A 25,301-nucleotide genomic window follows, 5' to 3' on the forward strand; every position below is an offset into this window, starting at 1 on the left:
TGTTACTGAAGCTAAATACCTGTGTGTCACTGAAACTGAATAACTCTGTTACTGTGGTGATGCACAGATGTCAACTTGTCCCATACCATCCGGGAGATACCTATCTACACCCGAACTTATCCCTGACTCTTTTCTTGAATTAACCTGGGCTCAATCAATCTTAGACTGTAGAAGCTTGTTAGATATCAGTTGAGAAGAAGAATAAGAAAGTCAGTATCAAGTTTGGAAGCAGCAATATACCACCCGTATAGAAGAGGTCAGGTTGACACCCCTAGGGATGAACACCTGCGTGCTTACTGTGGGCCTGTATCCCTGCATGCTGACGGTGTGCTTGAATGCCTATGTGCTGACTGTGGGCCTGTATCCCTGCATGCTGACGGTGTGCTTGAATGCCTATGTGCTTACTGTGGGCCTGTATCCCTGCATGCTGACGGTGTGCTTGAATGCCTATGTGCTTACTGTGGGCCTGTATCCCTGCATGCCTACGGTGTGCTTGAATACCTGCGTGCTTACTGTGGGCCTGTATCCCTGCATGCCTATGGTGTGCTTAAATACCTGCGTGCTTACTGTGGGCCTGTATCCCTGCATGCTTACGGTGTGCTTGAAGGCCTGCATGCTTACTGTGGGCCTGTATCCCTGCATGCTGATGGTGTGCCTGAATGCCTGCGTGCTTATTGTGGGCCTGAATACCTGCATGCTTACGGTGTGCTTGAATGCCTGCGTGCTTACTGTGGCTATGATTGCCTATGTGCTTCCAGACGGTCAGTATGGTTTGCTGTTTATTGTGGGCTTGAATGCCTGTGTGCTTCCTGTAGACCTGACTGCTACTGTGAGCCTTAATGCATGCATTATCATGTGGGTCTGAATGCGTGTGTACTACAATGCATCTCAATGTGTGTGTTTGCTATGGTCACTGTGACACAGTGTGTGTTTGCCAATCAACTCAACGAGCAGCCAGCTACATATTAACACCTGATCACACAGTCATACACCTCATATTGAAGTACGTAATACAACTTCTTCATTTTCTTCTTTTTTTATAAAAGCCCCGCAAGGCTAAGGAAGGTCCCGTTTGTACTGGTTTCTGCAAAGCTTTCCCCAGGGCATCAGAGTCATGGATGGGACATGTTCAGGGGGGTGGAGGGAACCTCATGGCCACCTCCCCCCCAGGTCTTGGGCACTGGAGCCCATAAGGGTGCCCACACCCTGTCATCCATGAAAAAACAAAAATTAAAGTGCAGTGACCAACTAGGAGAAAAATAAATAAGTGCTGTGATTACACAACCCCAGCTGGGCAATCAAAAAATTCTCTCGCCCAGCCAACCATAAGTGGGATTAATGTGCCATACTCTCTCACAGTGAGGGCAACCAGCCCCCAAGTGATTTTCAGGCACCCCAGGACCACTTCTCTGGGGCACTTCATCCTGGGCTTTTCTGCTGCTTTCCTAATTGCCCCAGGACCACTCCTCTGGGGCACTTCATCCTGGGCTTTTCTGCTGCTTTCCTAATTGCCAGAGGACCAGGTGACAGAACATCACCTAACAGGGGGCGCCTTCAAGCTCCACTGTGGACACGGGTATCTACACCTGGGGCTAGATTTACTAAACTGCAGGTTTGAGAAAGTGGAGGTATTCCCTATAGCAACCAATCAGATTCTAGTTATCATTTATCTATTGCTTTCTACAATATGACAGCTAGAATCTGATTGGTTGCTATAGGCAACATCTCCACTTTTTAATATACCCCCTGGTCTTAGCCAAAAGGCCAAGAAGCGACAATACAACACTTGCAATAGCTTTTCACCTTACCTCCCCCTAATACATCCTCACACTGAGCAAGGACCAGGGCACTTTTGCTACAGTCTAATAAAGAGAAAGTTTAAGTAGAACAAAAAAGCTAATTCCCTGCAAGTAATAAATTACGTCAATTACCTCCCATTGAACCATGGATTGCCAGAGGCAAAGAAACAATGACCTGCATAGGTATTAATGATATGTATATATGTAAAGGCAACCGCTCTTGGTTAATTTGTCTTTTCACATTATAATTATTTGAATACAATTAAACACATCAGATCTCTTTAAATTGCTACTCTTAAAAGCAGATATATTATGAATTAGTGGATGTGTGACACATAGACACACAGGGAGACGATAAAAGTCAAAATGTCTGTAAATCTGCTGCTTAATTTATAAAACATTTGGTCTTTTTATGCTACGTGTGGAGGGTCCCCATATGTCTGCGTAAGCTGCAGTGACCTTTCAATAGACTTTGTGCTATTTTTAGGCGTGCTTTTCATTTTGAACTAATTAGTACTTGCCACAATTTCCTCCACTCTAATTTCCGGGTCCGCTCCGCTCCATTTTAGTCATAACTCACTCAAATTCGGATTGAAATTAACCCTCTAAAAATAACAGAAAAAGAAAGATAGGATCGCCGCTACCTAGATAAAAAGGAATCCAGGAGCCAAGATAAGGAGGGAAAGAACACATGTGTATTACATTCAGGAAACGATGACTTCCACACAGTTTCATCTGCAATGACATCAGCCCAAAATCTTAAAGAGAATCCAAAGGCAAACTTTGTATTTATAACGCAGAATGGCATTTACCAAAACCCCTGAAAGGGCATCGTTATAATTTGTTTTGATGCAATCTAACATTATAGTAATTGTTATGTTTTCAGCACAACATGACGAAAACAAATCTAACCACAAAATATCCTTCAGTGAGCAGGAAAGTGAAACACGCTCAGTGCTAGATTTACTAAGCTGTGGGTTTGAAAAAGTGGGGATGTTGCCTATAGCAACCAACAACCAATCAGATTCTAGCTTTCATTTAATTAGTACCTTCTACAAAATGATAGCTAGAATCTGATTGGTTGCTATAGGCAACATCCCCACTTTTTCAAACCCACAGCTCAGTAAATCTAGCCCTCAGTCTTCTCAGACAGAATGTTACCCCACAAGAAGCAATTCACCTACAGCTTCCTTCCCACAGGTGCACTATGTAATTGGGGAATAAAATAAAACAAACACAGGTTACGTGTCGCCATACCAGAACCCTTCACAACACAACGCTAAAGTATAGTCTACATTTTTACAATAACCCTGGCAAGGGTGCCAAGGGGATTGGGGACAGGGAAAGGCTGGCAAATTTTAGCCCGGAGGGCAAGAATTGACTCAGCAGCCTATTAGGAACAATTTAAAGGAAAAAAAAAGCAGGTGGCCCAGTGACCCAGCCCAAGGTAGCCCACAATGGGACCGGCCCAGGGGGCCAAATGTCCACCTGTCCCCCAGCCCAGCCTGCCCCTGGTTTGGGACATACCTCTGCTAATGCTTGTAACAGTCACTTCTCCCAGACTGACAGTTTGGAAACTTTTAATAGTAAATAGACAGCACGGTGGCTCAGTGGTTAGCACTTCTGCCTCACAGCACTGGGGTCATGAGTTTGATTCCCGACCATGGCCTTATCTGTGTGGAGTTTGTATGTTGTTTGCGTGGGTTTCCTCCGGGTACTCCGGTTTCCTCCCACACTCCAAAAACATACTAGTAGGTTAATTGGCTGCTATTATATTGACCCTAGTTTGTCTCTCTCTGTCTGTGTATGTGTATGTTAGGGAATTTAGATTGTAAGCTCCAATGAGACAGGGTCTGATGTGAGTGTAGCACATAAATATCAACTTTAAATTTCAGTGTACAAATAAAGCTATCAAGTATTTGTGTGATACATGAAAAAACAGTCAGTATTTAACTTATGTACAAAACAGAATACTAATTTGCACCCCTTGCATTGTAACATGGTTTTGTCCAGGAGACTGAAATAAGAAGTTTCTCAAATTAATATCCTTAATGAATCAGGCCCCTGATGATTAATAGATGGTGTGGATAGATGAATGAAGAAATCTGAATAGCTTCTGTAGTTTGTCTATTGAATGTCATGGACAACTCTTCAATGAGCGCAGTTTACGTTCAAACTTTTCTTAACATCAGCCAAAAAGTGACAGTTGCGATCACATGTGGTGTTAAGTATCTGCTAAACCATGCAGGTCCCGGACATTAAACTCTGAGGGGGTTATTCAATTAAGATTCGCGGCTGAGAGTGTAAAGTGTCATTGCGGTACCACAACATTGCGGATTTACATGTGCGTAGAAATCCACGCTGTTGCGGTACTGGGACCTGTGCAGCTGCGCGTAGTCGCGTCCACGAATGCTAATTGAATATGCCCCAGACAGTTCTAACAGTGGGGAGAACGTAGGTTTTGGGTGGAATTCTCCTTGAAAGCTGCTTAAAGAAGATCTCCATCTAAACCTTTTTGTTTTAATAAATCAACCCCCTCTGCCTCAACGGACAGTCACAGGGTTAAACCTGTCATCCCCACCATCAACTTTTAAATTCTCCATCTCACAAACGTATCACTAAAATAAAACACTAAATAAATACACATCAGCGTTCTACATACAATACTATCGGTATATGTGCAGAAAGACAGTTGTTGATACACACAATCAAAATCTATCTTTATAGGCAGCCACTAATTCATAGATGTATAATGTTGTTAATGGGTGAGAGCATACTCGCCAACTTTTCCTTGTTGGCTTTAGGGAGATCCCGTGGGAGTTGGGTGTGCGGGGCGGGGCTTGACGAATCACATCATTTTGGCCCCAACCCTCAAACGGTTGTCACAATTTTGGCCAATTACAACAGGGGGCAAGGCTAAGATGACGTGATATTTGCATCATTAAGCCCCACCCCCACCACTTATCTATTGCGTGGGCGAGAACCGGGAGGTTGCCCTGCTCGCCCGGGAGGTCTCCCAGAAATGCGGGTGTCTCCCGGACAGTCTGGGAGAGTAGACAACTATGTGTTAAAGAAAAGCAGCTAATGAATCTCTAGAGACTGAAGTGTCTTTTACATTTCTGTCTACATTACTGAAGTCATGTTGTCTTTGATTAAATCTTGGTCTCCATGAAAATGGCCACCTCCATAGCCATCAATACATGGACATAGGACACAATTTCTGAACTGTGTCATCATGCCACAGATGGTGAAGCCAACCACCTCTTGTACTGGCTCAGCATCAGGGAGAATGCCAGACTCTTCAGGGAGTGAGGGAGATCACCCCTATTTCAGGGAGTCTCCCTGACATTCAGGGAGAGTTGGCAACTATGGGTAAGAGATGGAGAGGTGACCAAGAAGAGATGGAAGTTGAAATTCAGTATTAGTAGCAAAGGTGAGGACTGAGTTCAGCACATTGACTTGGCTAAGAGGAGGAAAGGACTTCTGATGAGAGTATGGAATCAGTTCCTGCAATTGTCCTTGTCCCTTCAACATGGTCTAATTCATACTTGCCAACATTTCATATTTTTGATCCGGGAGCTGCAAGTAAGAGGTGGGCGTGTGGGGGGCGGGGTCCCCGAAAAGTGTGTCATTTTAGCCCCGCCCCCACGACGTAATGACGCAAATTGCGTCATTTTACAGTGGGGGCGGGGCCAAGCGCCGCGATTCCCAGTGAATCGCGGCGTTTGAACCGTATTCTGCCCACTTCACTAGGAAGTGGGCAGATCAGGGAGATTGCCACACTCTCTCGGGAGTCCGGGAGACTCACGCGAAATGCGGACGTTCCGGGAGAGTTGGCAAGTATGGTCTAATTTATTGTTGAATCCTCCGAATCGGACATAGTTCCCAGCTAGGATTATTAAGGTTTGCTCACGTCTGTTGCAATATTTATTGTTTGTAAACATTTATTTAAATAGCGCCAGCATATTCCGTAGTACAAGAGAATCCAACAATCCGTCTTCCCATGCAGAACGTCGGCAGCACATAAAAATACTCTTTTGCAAAGCAGTTCAATATTACATTTGGTGAATCTGTTATCTAGCTATCATCGTGTATAACAGGCATGTTTTGTACCTATCAGCAAAACCAGTAACTGCATAATAGGACAAGCGTGAGCTGACCGGTTCATGTGACTGTGACAAGTAGCTGCAGAAGCAAAAGTTAAAAAGTTAAAAAGTTAATTATTGCACAACGGTATTAAATGCATCCACTTGTCACTTAAAACTTAACCCCACACTGATGAAAGTCCCAGGTATACGTGCTAAATCAATGCGCACAGCGGGCAGCAGAGTGTTAAAGTGTTAATTGTCAACTCTAAACAATTTAATCATTGACAAATTTATAGATGGTAAAAAAAAAACTAAATATCAGCATACATGAAATATACAGAGCCCTTCTACAACTTCATGGCTTTTGTTACACTACATTGAACACAAGGATCCCTAGTTCAATATTAGTCAAATATAACGCGCATTCAAGATAAAAAAAGCTAATTACAGGAGTTTTTGAAAACACAGCAGAAAAGAAGTAAAAAAAAACAATTTTACTAAATAATATATTCCCACAGATTATTAAAGCAGGGATCATGAACCCAGCTGGGGAAAGAACATTGCTCAAGCAAAAAACAAAAGTCCAAGAAACACTTTTCCCTGTTTGAGGCAGCACGGACTAGACAGAGTATTGTGTTTTACTACAACATAATACGGGTCGGGTACACTTTATCAATATCCACTACTCCGACATGGAGAAGGCCTACAAAGAAAATCCGAATTTATGAAAAACTGATTGGAAAATAAACAGACTTACCTTCAACCCGATGCTGGAGATCTCCGATGGGAGCACCGTGCTGACAGCAAGTGATTCCGATTGGAGAAGTGTTCGGCACTGCAGGCTGACGTCATCACGACGTCTGTCAATAGAAATTTAAAGCGGCAATGTCGGGTTAAGTGTTTAAACGACTTAACCTTAGGGGTCCCCACATTGCCGCTTTAAATTTCTATTGTCAGACGTCGTGATGACGTCAGCCTGCAGTGCCGAACACTTCTCCAATTGGAATCACTTGCTGTCAGCATGGTGCTCCCATCGGAGATCTCCAGCATGACGGTGAGTCTGTTTATTTTCCAATCGATTTTTCATAATTTCGGATTTTCTTTGTAGGGCTTCTCCATGTCGGAATAGATTACCACTGCATAATACAGTGGGTTGTTGGACTAGAGACTCTCCAGAGGTTTCCTGTAGCTTCTGGATTCCCCAATAAGTCGTTCTGGTGTGCATTCACTCTTACATCTGATGTATGCTGCTAGCAGGTGGCGAAAGACCTTACCCAAATAAACATTACGTGTGCCTCATCGCTAACTATTATATAACCTTAAATAGTTAATAGGATCAGGTCGGTGGGGTATATTTTGAACATGCATTTGGCCGGGACTTTGTCATTCATGAAACACGTAAAGCAACTTGCAGCGGGTGACTTTTTAAGAAAGATGCCTGCCTATCACTGTTTGACACAAATACAGATGTTACTTTCTCGCGATGGCATCCCAGGTCCAGGATGCGAACTTGCATTGGGAAGGTGGGAAGTGCAGGGTACAAAAATTTACCTCTGGTGTTATCCTGATTTGGACAGCCCTTACATTCAGCCCATCCGTCACTTGTAAGTAACTGCAGGACCCCTCTTCCCTCTGTTCTTTTTGTCACAGGTGAACAAGAGAGAGATTGTTCACACAGAGGCCACTGATCTCTAAGGCAGCCGTAGAGTGCACACAGGGCCCGATTAAAGGAATGGAGGCTCCTGGGCTAATGGGGCCCCCATTCCCCCGTGAGGCAACCCCGCCCCAAGCACTTACCTTCTTCTGTTGTCCTGTCACTGTAGTCCTTCCGCGGCGCTCAGTAAGCTCCTTGCTGAGAAGAGCTTGTGAGAGTGAGACTCACGAGATCTCCTCAGTAAGGAGATTACTGAGCGCCGCGGAAGGACTACAGTGACAGGACAACAGAAGAAGGTAAGTGCTGTCCGTGTGTGAGTGTGTGTATAGTAGGGAATTTAGACTGTAAGCTCCAATGGGGCAGGGACTGATGTGAATGAGTTCTCTGTACAGCGCTGCGGAATTAGTGGCGCTATATAAATAAATGATGATGATGATGATGATGATGATGATGACAGTGCTCAGCAACATTGATCGGTCGGGGACGCTCCGATCATTAATGCCGCTGAGCACTGAGCACTGGATGCCCGAGGCCCCTGGGCTGTAGCCCAGTTAGACCTTGGGTTATTCCGGCCCCGAGTGCACATGGACAATGATGGAAGCAGGATGGGGGACAATTATATCTGCTCTTCTCGCTCCAAGTAATGGTCACCGCTGACACCAGTAACTTAGCCACTATTGCCAATTTAGTTGTGGTCTTCCCCTTTACCAGGCCTTTTCTGACAGAACTGCGTTGCCCTCAGGTCTTGTATTGTTTTATTTTATAATCCATGATATGTTTATCATATGAGTTTGTTTGTTTTTCTCCTAGTTTTGCTTTTCTTGAACTGGTTATTCCAGCGATGTAAAAAGTGGGCATGACATACAGCAATTTACTGCGCTTTATTTATAATAGAACTTTGGTGTTTGCGTTGGGATTTTGAAGCTAAAATACTGGTAGCGTAGCAGCTGCCCAGTGTTCTAGACTTGTTAGCTGAGGTTAGTCATTTGTATAGCGCATTGTGTGTCTTTTAAAAATGTTACACTGATTTTGTACAATTTTCCCTGTTATGGACAATTTCATCATGTTTTGTAAATGTTGCCCATAGTATTTATGGTACTGTAGAACCCTAAATATTCATGAAGGACATCATTTCCATTCAGAAGTTTGCTGAAAGGCTCTTCCACCCCAAGGACCAGACCAACTGCTCGCTCCACTCACTCTTCTGTGAAAACATGCAGCATTTATTTTTAGTTTTTTTTTTATCAGATTTGTTTGAAAAGAAAGCTTTAACAGACGAAAAAGACTCATTGTAAGATTCACGAAGGAAAGACTCAACTGAAACCTCCAAGGACAGGAGATGTCTTCAACTGAGCTTATTCTTTTTTTTATTTTTTTTTAAATATGCAATTAACAAGATGTTCTGTCATAGCTGTCCGCAAATCTAATGTGTAACACATGGGGGAAATGCTTGCGCTATATATAATGTTTTTTTGAATAAGAAACAACATCTCACAGCGTTTTAATGTGGCAGTAGGCCCACTGAGGATTCTGCTGTAGTTAAAGCACAACGACCTTGGAATTGAAAGTACAATTAGATCAGTAAAACAGTTTAAAATGAGTTTTGACATTAATTTACCTCCTCGCTTTCCCCCTCCTCTGAAGACCTCTTAGATTTGTAGAGGTTTCGTTAGTAAGGGGTATATTTACTAAACTGCAGGTTTGAAAAAGTGGAGATGTTGCCTATAGCAACCAATCAGATTCTAGCTGTCATTTTGTAGAATGCACCAAATAAATGAAAGCAAGAATCTGATTGGTTGCTATAGACAACATCTCCACTTTTCCAAACCTGCAGTTTAGTAAATCTAGCCCTAAGAACTACAGAGGAAATTTGCTGTGCAGCCAACATAATCATATGGATTCATATTTGTTATTCTTACGTATTGAGGGAGGGATCTAATACTGCGGCAAATGACAGGCACTTCCTGATTGGACGAAAAGGAAAAAGAAGTGAAAAGAAAAAAAATCTGTTTGCAGAAGTGTGCACACCCCATGATCTAATACTTTGTAGAAGCACCCTTTGCTTTTATTATGGCAGCGAGTCTTTTTGAATAAATCTCTATTGACTTGGTGCACCTGGATTCTGCAATTCTATTCCTGCACAAAAGTTCAAGGTCCGTTTAAATTGCCGGGGGGATCTCCTGTACACAGCTCACTTTACGTCATTACACAGGTGTTCAACGGGATTGAGGATTCAGCTCTGTCTGGGCCATTCCAAGACTTTGATCTTCCTTTTCTGAGACCAATCCTTGATGACTTAGATTTGAGCTTTGGATCGTTATCGTGTTGTAGTGCTACGGAATATGGCACTATGTAAATAAATGTTAATGAGAAAATGTTGGAAAGTGAAATTCCTCTTAATTTTCAGCTGTGTGACAAAGTTCAGCAGGTTTTGTGGCAAAATATCTTGATATTCATTTGCCCTCTATGCCGACTAGAGACCATGTCCTAGCTGAAGAGAAGAAGCTCCAAATGATGATATTGCCACCACCATGATTTACATTAGGGGGTAAATGTATCAAGCGGAGAGTTTTCCGGCGAGTTTGAAAAGTGGAGATGTTGCCTATAGCAACCAATCAGATTCTAGCTATCATTTTGTAGAATGTACTAAATAAATGATAGCTAGAATCTGATTGGTTTTTCAAACCCACCGGAAAACTTTCAGCTTGATACATTTACCCCATGGTGTCCTTTGAGTGATGAGCTGTGTTGTCTTTGCACCACCTATATTTTTTAGAATTAAGGCCAAAAAAGTTCAACCTTGCTCTCGTCGGACCAAAAGACATTAACTCATAAGGTTTGTGTTAGAAGTTTGTTTGTGGGAAATGGCTTCCTTCTTACCACCCTACCTCAGACATATACATATGGGAGATTGTTGTCACATGCAGGGAGTGACCAGTTCCTGACAGAAACTCTTGCAGCTCCGGTAAAGATGCCGTAGGCCTCTTGGTAGCCTCCCTGATGAGTTGTCTCCTTGTCCGGTCATCAACTTTGGAAGGATGTCCTGATCTTGGCAATGTTGCTCTTGTGCCACATATTGTCCACTTGATAGTCACCACAGTGTTCCATGGTACATGTACTGCTTTTAAAATTCTTTCAAGTTCTTCTCCTGATTGGTACCTTTCAACAATGAGGTACCATACATGTTTTAAAAGCTCCTTGTGGACCATGGTTATCCAAGTAGTTTGTAACCAAGAAAACTGCAGGGACATCCTACAGCCACTGCTGATCTTAATTTGGAGTTAATCACAATGGGCCTGATTCATTAAGGATCTTAACTTGAGAAACTTCTTATTTCAGTCTCCTGGACAAAACCATGTTACAATGCAAGGGGTGCAAATTAGTATTCTGTTTTGCACATAAGTTAAATACTGACTGTTTTTTCATGTATCACACAAATATCAACTTTAAATTTCAGTGTACAAATAAGCTATCAAGTATTTTTGTGCTATATGAAAAAACAGACAGTATTTAACTTATGTCCAAAATAATAAACCCATTTGCACCCCTTGCATTGCAACATGGTTTGGTCCAGGAGACTAAAATAAGAAGTTTCTCAAGTTAAGATCCTTAATGAATCAGGCCCAATAACTTTGATTGCTGGGCAGTGTAAGCTAATTACCTTTGAACATGATTTTGAATGTGATTGGTCAACTTGAACATAGCTACAGCCCCATAATGAAAGGGTATGCACACTTATGCAACAATGGTATTGTCCTTTTATTTTTTTCCTAATAAATGACGACTTTTGTGAAATTTTCTTAGTGGCAAGTTCACAGTAAGGAGGGAATTCAATTGGCCGCGTAACTGTAAAAAGTAACACAGGCTGCGCACTAATACGGACATTACGTTAAGAGTGCGCATAATTACAGTTAATACGGTAATTTAATGCAGGCTTTTTGCTTGCCGAGAGCAGAAATCTGTGTTAAAACTACTCTATTAATGGTAATACACTTAGCCCGGCGCTGTTCTGGGGAGAATTGAATTCCCCCTTAAATGTTCAAAAACGTCTGACATCATTTATCTTGATTTCAGGTTTTACAACACAAAAACCTGTGTATACTTTTTATATCCACTGTATGGGAAAGTACACAAGGAACGCAGGAACTTATGTTAACCGCAAGAAAATACTCCTTGGAGTATACTCTATGGAGCTCTACCATAGTATACATTGGACACAGCCTAAACCTCTTCCCTAAAGAGTAACAGCCCAGAGTAAACTGACATAGGTTATCAACAAAATACTATGCACATTGCCTTACAACGACAGTAATAAAAAAATATGCATTTTTTTTAACTTAGTTTGGTTTAAAAATGAAATTATATTTGACATGACATTAAAAAAAATAATTGATGACAAATTAAACACATCAAAGATTTTCCTAAAAAAAAAAAAGGCATGGGTATCAAATAAGTGGAACTTTAAATTACATTCATTGACATTATGTGGGAGGTCTTCTGCTTATAATAAAGAGGAGAGATTCAGTCAATTTCAAGATATAACAAAGTATGGAGAGGATAGAGAGTATATTCTACATGTATTCAGTTAAACAGATTGTCAACCTGCAGATGACTTTAATGTGCTTGTATTTGCCCTCATTCAACTTTTACTAAAATTATATATGAATAGCTTTCTGACTTCTATGTTTTTCACCAAAGCCTTTATATCATCTAGACCAATTTTTTTTTTTTTCTTGTCTTTGTATACGGCATATCTCTGCTCTGCTCTGAGCAATGGATACCACTGAATCTAGAGAACAGCTTTGTGTTGAAAATTGTTAAAGGTAAATAACAATGAATAACTGTGCAGATGATATATAGGCTTTGATGAAAAACAAAAACGAAAGCTAAAAAGTTAATGCAATTATAAATTAAAGCTATCCGAAGGTGGAACACTCCCCACCCCCCCTCGTTACATGTTTATTATATGTTATGGTTAAGTAGTAATTTGCAGGTCTATATTTAGCCCTGATACTGAGAAAGATAAACATATTCTGTAGCTCATAATCACTTATTGCTGTTTCTTTATCAAAGACAAAAGAGTTACAGTAAGAAAATAGCTGTATATAAATATTTAAGGCCTGGTGCCTAGAGGGATTTTCATGTGGAGCGACTATATTTCCCTTTTACTTCCACAGATTGTTTGAGGGATTTATGATAGACAACACAATGAACCGGGACAGAATTAGCCAGTTTTAGAGGAATCATCATGCTAAATTTAACCACGATTAGTGGTGGAGGGTGCGGAAGCCGTGTTTGCTGTACTCGATGCTAAATGACAAAGATTATTACTTACCGACAATACTATAACATGTGAAATTAACCCCTTTGTATATTTGGTGAACTGAGCAATGTTCACATTTCTGTTCTGCTTAGGATAACTTTATTTTGTCTACTCAAGTCAATGTTATTTTTTTAATATATTATATATATTTTATATATTATTTTTTTTATATATTTTGTTATATTATTTTTTCAGACATACATGGCTTTCTTTCCGCAACATATAAATATAAACATAAAGATAGACTTTTCTATGATTCTTTCTATGCCATACAAAAATACCCCCTCATATTTACTTCTCCCAATTATGCCAAATATGATAATGTAACTAAGGTCTAAAGTAACAGGGGTCCAAGAACAAAGTTATACATTTTAATTTTAAGTGGGGTTTATGTGTGTGTTTTTTCTACCTGCTGGAATGCTACAGAATTCAATTATTACACCGAGCAGCTTGTCTCTCTTTTCCTTTTACTTGTTTCTCCTACACTTTATTCTATGCTCTCTATTAATTTTCTCCTCAGAAAATTTCACCCATGTTCTTCCTGTCTAGTCCTCAAACCTGTCATTTCTCCCCCTATTGACTGTGATTCTTCCTTACCAGCTCCTCTATTAGTGGCTGAAACAGTGTGAGGATCCGCCCACCAGGAGCCGGCTCCAGTCCCTGCTCCACACAGCTGAGAGAAATGTCAGCTGATAAACTGCTTCGGACACTCTCGTTCTCCTCATGGCTGATAAACAGCTCCGGACACTCCAAATAAACCCTTCCGGGCACTGCCCTTCTCCTAATGGCTGATCAACAGCTCCGGACACTCTCCTTCTCCTCATTGCTGATAAACAGCTCCGGACACTCCCAGTAAACCCTTCCGGGCACTGCCCTTCTCCTAATGGCTGATCAACAGTTCCAGACACGCCTCTTCTCTACTTTTTGGTTTCTTTCCAATAGAATTTCTCCATGAGATGACAATAATTTTTCTGTCTAACCAGACCATGTTTTGTTTATTATGTGGTGGGCCTATTTCCTACTGCCAGAATAACCGAGTATTAATTTAAGCACCAGCATCATATAACTCTCTTAAAGGGACCTCTACAATACAGATATGGATAGATTGAGTCGATTAAGGGACAGCTGTCAGCTTAGTGTCCTGTGAAAGCAATGGCAATTCACCCCCATTATAATACCCCCGCCCCAGTGTTTCATCTAAACACGACCTACTTACTTCACACTCTCCGGCTGCTAAAAACTCTGCCGACACAACAAGATAATGCTTTTTATATCACACTTATCTACTTGACTGTCACGTCATGCAACAATTTTATGGAAATAAATTCAGGGAATTACGGCACTTTGAAAGTTTGTTTTGTAATCACATACGTGTATGAACTCTGTAAAATCAGACGTTGTTTTCATAGGTGAAACAGATTTTATATTTTAACACGCTGACAATGCCCCAAATACTTCATTGTTTCATTAATGTTACAGGACAAGTTACACAAAAAACTCTTGTTTCTACCTATCCCTCAGTAATGTGATATTCATCTCCTTAAAAACAATCCTGCTCTAATGCAGTGGAACAAAATAGTGAATAAATCTTTTTTTTCTTGGCTTCAGTGTTTGTGCTGTTGTCTTGGCTGCATTAAGCTTTCAATACAACATTATTACTGTATTATCTGCCAATGGTTTTCTAGTTATCATAGCTGTAAATTTCTCTCCTGGAGGAAGAGTTTATTGCTCCACTGGGGGTGATTTTCTTGGCAATGTTTGACAAGTAATAAGCCCGCCATCACCAGATGATCTCTGCTTCTGATTGGCAGGGTAATCCACTACCGAATACTCTGACGGATGCGCTTATGGTCACATGTGTAAAGTCTTGTCGAAGTGCTGCCATCCTTTCTCCGTGACCTGACCCCTTATTAAAGTCACATTTCCACATTGTTGATGTTTGACAGCACGTTACTCTCGTATTGTGTTTCAATAAATCTCAGTTGTAAGTTTTTAATCACACTGCTGTCCCGTGTGCAAAGTTGCATGGCAAAGCTCATCTATGCATCCTCATCCATGCATGGACTTGCATTGAAAAGCTGAGTTTATATTTGTCGCTGGGAAATGAAAATAAAAAAGCAGCCCGTACATGCTCAGAAAACGTTCTGCTGGCCTTTCTAAATAAAGAGCATGCACAGGTATGTAAGAGGATGCAATGTCAGGAGCTGAAGATGAAGTTGCCTCACTCTTTTCACCTCTGGGGGTAAATGTATCAAGATGAGAGTTTTCCGGCGGGTTTGAAAAACTAATCAGATTCTAGCTATCATTTATTTAGTACATTCTACAAAATGACAGCTAGAATCTGATTGGTTGCTATAGGCAACATCTCCACTTTTCAAACCCGCTGGAAAACTCTCAGCTTGATACATTTACCCCCTGATCTCACAACCTGTCCATTTGTTTCAATCCCGTCTAACGTACTGTGCACTCACTCCACCACACTGTTCCTTACCTTGACAGGTATATTCAACCATTCCCTCTCCACAGGCATATTCCCCTCGGACTTTATACATGTAACCATCATCCTCATTCTCAAGAAACCCTCTGTTGATCTGTTGCTGCTTGCTAGCTGCCAATCCTTTTTTATACTCACAGTTTCCTCAAAGCTCCTTCTAACTCCCGCTAGACCCACCTCAATCTGGCTTTCGTCCTCCTTGCAGGCAAATCCAAAGATTAAATGTTCCCTATTACCCCTACTAGATCTCTTTTCTGCATTCACTGCCACCTACTGCTACAGTGCTGTATTCCCTTGGCAGCACGATACTGCAATCTCCTGGTTTTCATTCCACTTCTCCACTTGACAATTCAACGTTTTCAGCAATGAAACCTCATCCTCCCACACCCCACTCTCTGATGGAGAGTACCCCAAGCCTCGGTCCTTGGCCCACTGCTGTACTCTGTTGGTAAATGGATAACCCCATTTGGGTTCCTGTATCACTGGTATGCAGAGGACACTCAGATTCACTTCTCCAATCCTGAACTCTCTCCTTCTGAATTAGTCAACATCTCAAACTATATTTGAGCCATCAGCTCAATGGATGTCTCAAAAACATTTAAAGCTAAACATAAAGTATTATATTCCCTCTATAGTCTTCGGTAGCTCTACCTGATATCTATTTAACAGCTAATGGTGCCGTCATTCTATCTACTTCCTAAATTCGCTGACATGGTTTCACCCTGTACTCTGCACTCCTTCATTCGTCCTAATCAGACGATTTCCAATTTATGCCGTCTTCACCTGTACAACCGCCATGAAAAGCGTCCTTCTCTCCAACAAGATACTACCTAGGTCCTGATGCACGCCCTCTTTAAAATGCGTCCTCTTTCTGTTTAGCATGCCAAAGATAATCAGGAATGCTGCTAAAAGACACATCGACACTTCCTGTCCTTCTTCATCTGCTGCTCCTCTCTGTCAAATCCTTCATCCATAAATTTCAGAAAGAAATTCAAATTGCTGAGCCCTGCCTCTTGGCAAATTCTGCATTCCTCCAGTCACCTTGTACTATCTTCTCCACTCATAACCTCATCCAATGCAAGATTTCCACCATGCATATACCCTTATATCAGACTATCCTCAGTCTTTAAAATCATTAAACACTGCCTGAAGGCTCATTTCTTAGAAGAAGCCTATCCCCTTCCTCTTCTCCATAATCACTGCTACACCAACTCTGCCAAGCACAGGGCCTGATTAAGGGTTTATGTCGGTCTAGGCTAGTTCCATGACAGGCTAAAGGTAAGAACAAATCATCCTTAATTTAAAATCAGGCTTTCTTCACCCCTCCCCGGACACAATATTTACGTTTACGAGTTTTCGAAACTCTGCTTCACTTGGCTTTTTAAACAGGTGACAGCAATCTTTGTCACTCATTTTGCTTTCATCAAAATGAGAACTGTATAGCGGAACAGAGGCGTGAAAGAGCGCTACTGAGGGTGTAGGTGTGACGCCGCAGGGGGGGCTGTCGCAACTGCGCCTGACGCTGTCCTTGTCTCTTCAGCCATTACCATGGGAATACGTCTGGATTAAAACCTTGCTACGTTTTTCTTTCATGTTTTCTTTCTACTTTGTAGAACAACTATTCTCTTATATTTTAAATTTAATTTCAATGTAACCATCTCCCCGTCACAATTCTGCACCCCCAAAATTTCTGCGCGAGCAAAATTCTGCAGTGCAGCAATTACTTCCTGGCGCCTTTGAACTTACTATTGATTGATTATTATACTGTATATTTCATACTTGCCTACTTTCTTCAGCTCCCTTCCGGGAGCCAGCCAGTGGAGGGGGGCGTGGCGGCCAAAATCGCGTCATTTGGCCCCGCCCCCTGTGACGTCATTTGCCAGAGGGGGGGCGGGGCGGGGCCAAAAGCCGCGATTCACCGGGAATCACAGCGTTTGGGATCTAATTCTGCCCACTTCACTAGGAAGTGGGGCACTTCCTAGTGAAGTGGACAGAATTCGGGAGATTGCCACACATTCGCCCGGGAGACTCTCGCAAAATGCGGGAGTCTCCCGGACATTCCGGGAGAGTTGGCAAGTATGGTATATTTCCTTTTATAGAACTTTGCCTTCTCTGAGGGCATTTAAGAAGAAGTAAGAGTTAAAAGATTATTATATACATCGTGGAGTCATCCAAGACTATGTATAGTGAAGAGGCCACTTTATAAGATCTTAAAATAAAACTTGAGAAACAGTGAGCAGGTTTTCACACACCTCTATGTGCCTTTCCTGTTCTGCCTCATTACTCGTGATGCAGGTAAGGGTTGGGGGTGACAGTAATCTAACTCCATTCATGCTTTTGTATCAAATCACAATATAGATCTTCAAAAGGTCTCGGTTCCTTGTTTAATTAACGTCTCTAGCACATTCCTATAACCACAACTTCCAACTTGCACACAAATGAATGGCAGTTTTATTTTACGGTATCGTGGATTGTGCTATTGTGCGCTTCATATTAAACCAGATCGAGTATTTTGAGTTATTCACTAGCGTTCTTGCAAGAGTGTAAATATAAAGTAAACCAGAGTAACCAATGAGATGTTTACTTTATTCTTTAGGCTAAAGTTGGCCGCGCACAGTGTGATTCAGTCGGCGGCCCTGATCGCCAAATAGTTGGTCTGGTTGTGCAGAATGGACCCAAATCTAAATAAACCCCAAATAATACATTTTCACAAATAAAACGAAGAATGGGACAAAATAAGCCCTGCCCTTTAATACCCACCCAAACACCCCCATCTCCGCCAATATCCATTGTCATAAAAAAACAAAACACATCTCCTTATGGCAATAATCCACGATGCAAATTTTGGGAGCAAAACAAAGATTGTACTGGCCAAAACTTTACTATTGGAATATCACAAACATGCAGGGGCGGATTAAGGGAATGGAGGCCCCTGGGCTAAGGGGCCCTCCATTCCCCGTGAGGCCCCCAATGTGAGCCGGCCCCCAATGTGAGCCGCCCCTCGCGAGGCCCCCCCCCCCCAAGCACTTACCTGTCAGTCCAGTCCTCCTTCCGCAGTGCACTGTAAGCTCCTTACTGAGGAGATCTCGCGAGAGTTCACGACTCTTGCGAGATTTCCTCAGTAAGCAGATTACTGAGCGGCGCCGGGGACGGATGACTGCACTGACAGTGCTCAGCAGCATTGATCGGGATGGGGGCGCCCCCGCCCCCGGACCGATCAATAATGCTGCTGAGGACTTTGAAGGGCCCCCTGGATGCCCGAGGCCCCTGGGCTATAGCCCAGTTAGCCCTGGGGTTAATCCGGCCCTGCAAACATGGTGGACCTGATTCATTAAGGAAAGTAAAACAAAAAAAATAAGTAACTTTAACCCATTGCAAAACCATGTTTTATTGGAGGGGGAGGTAAATTTAAAATGTGGGGACAGATTTATAATTGGAGTAGAGCATGTCCTAAATCAGCTTTTAATGTCAATGTAAAAATAAAGCTATCAAGTATTTGCGTCCTAAATGAAAAAAAAACAGCCAGTATTTTCCTTATGTGCAAAATAATAAGCTCATGTGCACCAGTTGCATTGCAACATGGTTTTGCCAAAGGTTCAAAGTTACTCATTTTTTTGCTTTACATCCTTTAATGAATCAGGCCCGGTATGGCTAGACTAATGAGGTAATTGGACAACACGATTATATGTTCAGCACAATTAATTCAAATCTATTCAGAATGAATGACTGTGGTACCCCTCACGGTACAATTATTGGCCAATATCGTTGAAAACTACCAAACCAGCCACCTGAATCTGCACATGCGACCAACATTACTTGCAATTGGCGGTTTTAAGCTACGTTCTAAATAATCTGGGTGCTGTGGCCAGACTACGCGCACGGGTGTAATTAGTTTAATTGTCTGATTTGGACCAGATCGAACAAGGTCAATTGATAATTGCCTGTAATGGATCACTGCTCCTTTGCAATTTGGTAATGAATTTAAGTTTCCCTAGAGCCAGTGCCAGACTTAAGGACTAAGTCAGTTTGATGCCGTCTCCCTTTTAAAACCTTCAGAGTTCCTACCTAAACAGTAATGACTCTTAAAAGTTGAATGGTCGTTGAAAAGGGGAGATGATTAAATGACATTTTAATATGGAAAAGGCATCCAAGTAGTTTAGAGAAAAACATGTTTTTTCGATGTATTAGGGCTCAGAGGAGATGCTGTCATCGGCTTTGTGCACTTATTTCCTCAGGTTACCAATGAACTCATTTTCCTTCTGCTGCACAGGATATGATTTCCGTGGGCAGAGGTTGCAATGGCTTTACCATATGACAGTGAGGTTTATAGTAATCAGCAGGCTAATGCTACACACACCATAAAATGTGAACATTCCGCTACTAAACCAGGAGCGGGGCAACCTGCGTCTCTCCAGCTGCTGCTGAGCTGTTGGCAGACAGAGTACGTTTTTGGCTGGGGTTCAAGAGGAGCTGGTTAAGTATCCTTCCTCTTGTGTATTTTATAACTTTTTAACATTTTACTACCTAAAAGGAGACTTAAACTGGGTACACACTACACAGTTTTCATCCAATAATCGGCTAAATCAGCCGACATACGACCGCTCGTTCAAAAGTCGGGTCAGTGTGTGCAGTGACACAATGGTCGAAAGTCTGCCCAAATGGACGATTGTCGCCTCATTTGGTTGGTCGTACTGTTTAATATTTTCGTTCCAATTTCGTTTCCGCTGTGTAGTGTGTACAAACTTCCGACCGATCCACAACAGTGAGTATGAAATTACAGTCATTGCTCACGACAACATGGCTGTAAAAAGTTGCTAAAGGGACGTCCGCTCTTCCCTCTATCGTCCTAAACAAGGCTAGTGTGTATGCAGTCCATGGACCGAGCGATCGGAACATCGATCGCATGTAAAATTGCTCGGCATAAAAAGTTGGTTGAAATTTCTGTAGTGTGTACCCAGCTTTAAATAGTCTTAGAGGCTGGCATTCTAAATTTGCTCATTTAACGGCACATACAACCAATCACTGCCAACCTTCCACCTATAAACTAGGACAACAGAATATAAAAAGTCATCTTTCAACCAATCAGGACAGGGGTAGGCAGGAGAGGCAACAGCCTCGGGCACAAGAAGGATGGGTTACATTAAACTGTGAAAGTTATTTGGAAGCGTTAAGCATTCGTGTGGTGAAAACTCGGGTTTGGTCCCACTATGCATCGTGATTTGAGCAAGTGCTAATATATTTTCTCTGCAAAGCACATAGGTTTACGGAGAAAGATGGCCGTGTTTGTGAGAGGGGTTGAAGTTTACAGAAGGCGGGGGCAGGATTTGGGTGAAAGGGTGTCCCTTGCTGTGCAGAGGGCCCATGGCTATATCCACATAGTAAAAAGATTTGAATTTTGCACTAGCTCAGAGCTGTTGATATGCGGGTCTTCTCCTACACAATATAAACAGGCCGATTTACACCTCCATGTAGCATTTCAGCAGAAAAGCGCATTTCAAGGTGCACTCTGAGTAACAGTATAGTATCGTAGAAAAAAAAAGTAAAAAATAAAATTCAATTAAACTGCAAAAATCAAGGCTATGGGGATATATTAACTAAACTGCGGCTTGAAAAGTGGAGATGTTGCCTATAGCAACCAATCAGATTCTAGTTATCATTTATTTAGTACATTCTACAAACTGACAGCTAGAATCTGATTGGTTGCTATAGGCAACATCTTCACCTTTTTCAAACCCACAGTTTAGTAAATATACCCCCTAGAGTTTAATTCTACAGAGAACCTAACAATTCATGGAACATTTACCCAATAAACCAAAATTGAACAAATACAATAAATACAATATAACTATCAAATCAAACCACAGAACAAAAACCAAAATAACTAAATAAACTTGCATACAAATGTCTATGTGACTGTTCCCTATATTCACTTTTCTCTTTAACATTTTTACTCTTTAATCTATCCATCATACCTTGAGAGAGTTATGCAAATTGGAACTGGTATTACCGTCTCCCTGCTGTGAAGCCTCTCACACATAGGGCGCCATGATTTAATATTCCAGTGGTCACACGCAGAACGTATCAATAATTCATGAACGTTTAACTATGCCAGAGGGAACAAGAAACACGTTACCTGTTGTGTCACATGACTTTTTTTCCCTTGATGCATTTTGCTGAGGTGTGATGTGTCGGTAGACTACGTGTGGCTTGTTTTCCTCATCTTCGTGCTCTTCCCCATCCACCGAGAGCAGAGGTTCAACAAAATAGTCCCCGTCCTGAGACTTGAATGTGCCAAGCTGCAGATAAAAATAAAAGCATTTTAATATTTTAACTTAGGAGTGAGCCGCTTACAGCTTTTTACAGTGAATTAATAGGTCAGAGCCTAACAGTATTTCACAAGCAACACATCACTTAAGAAGAACTTATGTTGTCTTTATTTGGCATTTTGTATCTGTCTGCTTTGTTTATGGAATGGAGAGGGAGCAGAGAGGTTGAACAAGCATTCTAGTAGTTTAAAGAGAGAAAAGACTGCTGTCAGTTTAACTTTGCAAATGGATATACAAAGTCTCACATTTAAACCACAAGAGGGACAACTGACAAAGAAATACAGGTGACTTTTGTCTAAAAGAGGGATCGCCTTCCAAAAGACGTTCCGTTTCAGACATACTTACCCCCTTTTTTTCCTATATTAATGACCCATATAAAATTGTGCAGACATTGTATGTATGTGGGGGGGCTCTCCACATTTGAAAATCCCTTCATCCAAGATAGTGTGCCCTCTGCATTTGGGATAATTTAAAAAAAAGTTGTTACTATAATTTTTTATCGTCGTTATAAGCAGCGATAAAATAATAATCAGCCTAATTGCCTCTAGGGTCTTAAACACTGTTGGTGCATCTTGTACTATATAATCAGGAATTAGTCCAATTTTCAGAATATATGTCCTGAATGTAAATGTACCATGCTTTTAACGCACAATTACATTATTACACACACTAAAATAGAAGGAAAATAAATTCTAAGTCCATGACCTAGAAGACTGTATGTTAACAATGTAATTTACATTTTCCAAAGAACTGAGGACTTCGAAGGGCTTCTTCCCGACGATCAGCGATGACGACTACTCTTCAAAGTAACTTTAACCAATCAGGATCGAGTAAGAAGCCGGCTCCACTTCATGACGTCAACCACCATGGTGACGGTATTATCGCTGTTGTTAAGGGGGTAATGTTAGTATGTGCCCATGTACAATGTAGAAGGCTTTGTAAACTACATTGTACATGGGCCATATTTACATTACCCCCTTAACAACAGCGATAATTCTGTCGCCATGGTGATTGACGTCATGAAGTAGAGCCGGCTTCTTAATTCATCGTGATTGGTTGAAGTCGCTTTGAATAATAGTCGTCATCGCTGATCGTTGGGAAGGAGTCCTCATGTTGGGGTAAGTGTTGTTGGGGTAATTGCCATTGATATGCCGTACCCCACCCAATGGTGGCACAGTGGTCAAGACGGCTGTCACACAGCACCTGGGTGGCCAATATAAAACATAAAGTGAATAAAAAACTGCAGGGGCCCCATAATTAGGATTCAAAGAATTTGGGAGTTAAGAATCCCGGCTGGCAATTGTAACAGGTAATTTCACTAACGTACTTGTTAGTGAAATCCAGGGGTCTTTAACCTTTTAATACCTACTGTCCACTTTTGTATCTTTGCCGATGGTAAAATTTCCTTACCGCCCACCGGTGCCGCAGTAACTCAATTTAGCGTAAGTGCAAAGTAATTATTAGAGGGGAGGGTTATTGTATTTAACTATCTAAGCAGCAGCTACTTGCAAAAGCCTATTTATTAAAGTCAAACTCTGCAGTCCTGCATATACAGGTTATTCTATTCACATATATACACATGAAGGTGCAGGTTGTTGGTTTGCACTGTTACACTCTGTCACAGTCTATGCACGTCCGTGCAGGATACACTTCTTGTTGTGGTGGACAGGCTCTCTTATACTTATATTAGGTACAAGTTAACCCGTGCATGATACTCATGCATTCTAGTCAAATCAAGCTACTTAAGGTGTTAAAAAGGGTCTTGTCATGCATTTGGGCCCTAGCCCAGGCCTCCTCAGGGGAAGAGCGTTACTTCCCGACGCAAGCGCCCTTTTTTAACGTGGTTTTGTCCACATGTCACCACCTCATCATTCTTCTCCATCACCTCATCCTTCATTTTCATCGCCACATCTATCCAGATGTCTATCCAGACACAGGGATCTCTCTCAGCGGTCCTGAGTATCACACTCCTCTCGCTCTGTCACCCCCGGCAACCACCAACCACTCCCCACTGTCACCCCCGGCAACCACCAACCACTCCCAACTGTCACTTCTCCTTCAAGAAATATATATATATTTTTTAAATCTTTATAAACACTTTTAACAATTAACAAATTAAATTAACAAATTAAAAACATCTTAGTATACCAAATTTCAGCCCTTTCTGAGGTTTTTTTTCCACACACACTTAGAATTTAGGTCAGTGTATAACCCCGCCCAGCAGGTGGCGCTGCAGCTTGGTTTTATTTTTTCCACACACACACACACACACACACACACAGACAGACTAACACACGCCACTAAGCATTTATATTATAGATAATTATTAAGTATAATACACTTATTAGGTATCCAGTCTGTACCTTTGACTATCACTGGTTAAGGGGAAATCCTCCCAAAACTGTAAATGAAGTTAAACCCAGTCCTAAGGAATATGTACACAGCAGCTGCTAGATGCGTCCGTTCACTGCGGGCACTAATACAAGACTCGGCGCGAAAGCTGAACTTACGGTTTCAGGAGCATGCGCGGTAGATCAATTCGGACACTGGAGTCCTGCCCCACTTCCTCCTACCACTAGAACACCGGAGATCGGGCTGCCATGGAAACACCGGAGATCGGGCTACCATGGAAACACCGGAGATCGGGCTACCATGGAAACACCGGAGATCGGGCTACCATGGAAACACCGGAGATCGGGCTGCCATGGAAACGGAAGGTAGGGCTTCTGTTTCATTGCTTAAAAAAAAAAAACACGGCCCACCATGAAAGCTGATTCGCCCACTAGTGAGCGGTAGGGACCAGGTTGACGGCCACTGGGGTAATTCTTCAGGATATGTTCCATTTGTAGTCACCAAGCCTGGAGTCGGAGAGCCGCCTAGTCAGGGGTAGAGTGTTTCTGTCTAGTGTTTCCCTTCAAATTATAGATTGCTAGTACACAAACTTCTCTAGTTATCTGGCCAGATCTACAAAACTTAAACTACATCTTGATAGATATGCATTTCAGCTACAGAGCATATTTATAACGTCCCAGAGCTGCCACCATCTCTGTGTTGATTAATATTGAATGTATGTGGTGATGGAACCAATGACCAACAAATCAAACAGTAGAACAGACTAGTTAAGTAACTGGAAACAGATGTATATCTAAGGTACAGATAGAAGTTGATCATGAGGGGAATTGAACCGTTGACCCTTAAGCCTGTAACGTTGTGAAGCCGAAAAAATTTCTATGCTAACAATTTGCAAACTATAGTTGATTAACCCCCAGGGAGCTACATGAAACTGTTGTGTTCAAATTACATTTACAGAGATGCATATCGGAAGATAGATGTCACAATTGGTGTCAATAAAAAAAAAATGGTGCTACATATATCAACCAATCAGATTATGACATGTCTAGCAAAGCTTTGAACAAATAGATTACCTTTTTCCTTCACACCGATTTATTTTTAAATGACCCCTATCAAATTTTGCAGACACCGTTTATTAAAGAGGGGGTCTCCATATGTGTAGAACGCTTCACCCTAGTTAGTGCCTTCTGCATATACCACTTAGGCAGGCGTAACTCCACAGGTAAAAGTCAATGAAATGAAAGATCTGCACTTCAATAAAATAA

At 41.7% G+C, this 25,301-nt stretch overlaps 1 protein-coding gene across 4 annotated transcripts in view; it reads right to left on the reverse strand.

Annotated features, from left to right (window-relative positions):
• ADAMTS9 (ADAM metallopeptidase with thrombospondin type 1 motif 9) overlaps window positions 1–25,301 on the reverse strand; it is a 197,544-nt gene that overhangs the window by 157,002 nt on the left and 15,241 nt on the right. For 3 of the 4 annotated variants that reach the window (XR_012678594.1, XM_075183375.1, XM_075183374.1), the window contains exon 3: window positions 21,492–21,654. Coding sequence is in view for 2 of the 4 variants with exons in the window: in XM_075183375.1 (XP_075039476.1) it covers window positions 21,492–21,654 (163 nt within the window). In the remaining 2 variants the exon portion in view is untranslated. Of the gene's footprint in view, window positions 1–21,491; window positions 21,655–24,047; window positions 24,164–25,301 lie in introns of those variants that run through there. The other variant, XM_075183376.1, reaches the window with a different exon arrangement.

This window comes from Mixophyes fleayi, chromosome 8, assembly GCF_038048845.1.
Source record: "Mixophyes fleayi isolate aMixFle1 chromosome 8, aMixFle1.hap1, whole genome shotgun sequence".
NCBI classification, from domain to species: domain Eukaryota; kingdom Metazoa; phylum Chordata; class Amphibia; order Anura; family Limnodynastidae; genus Mixophyes; species Mixophyes fleayi.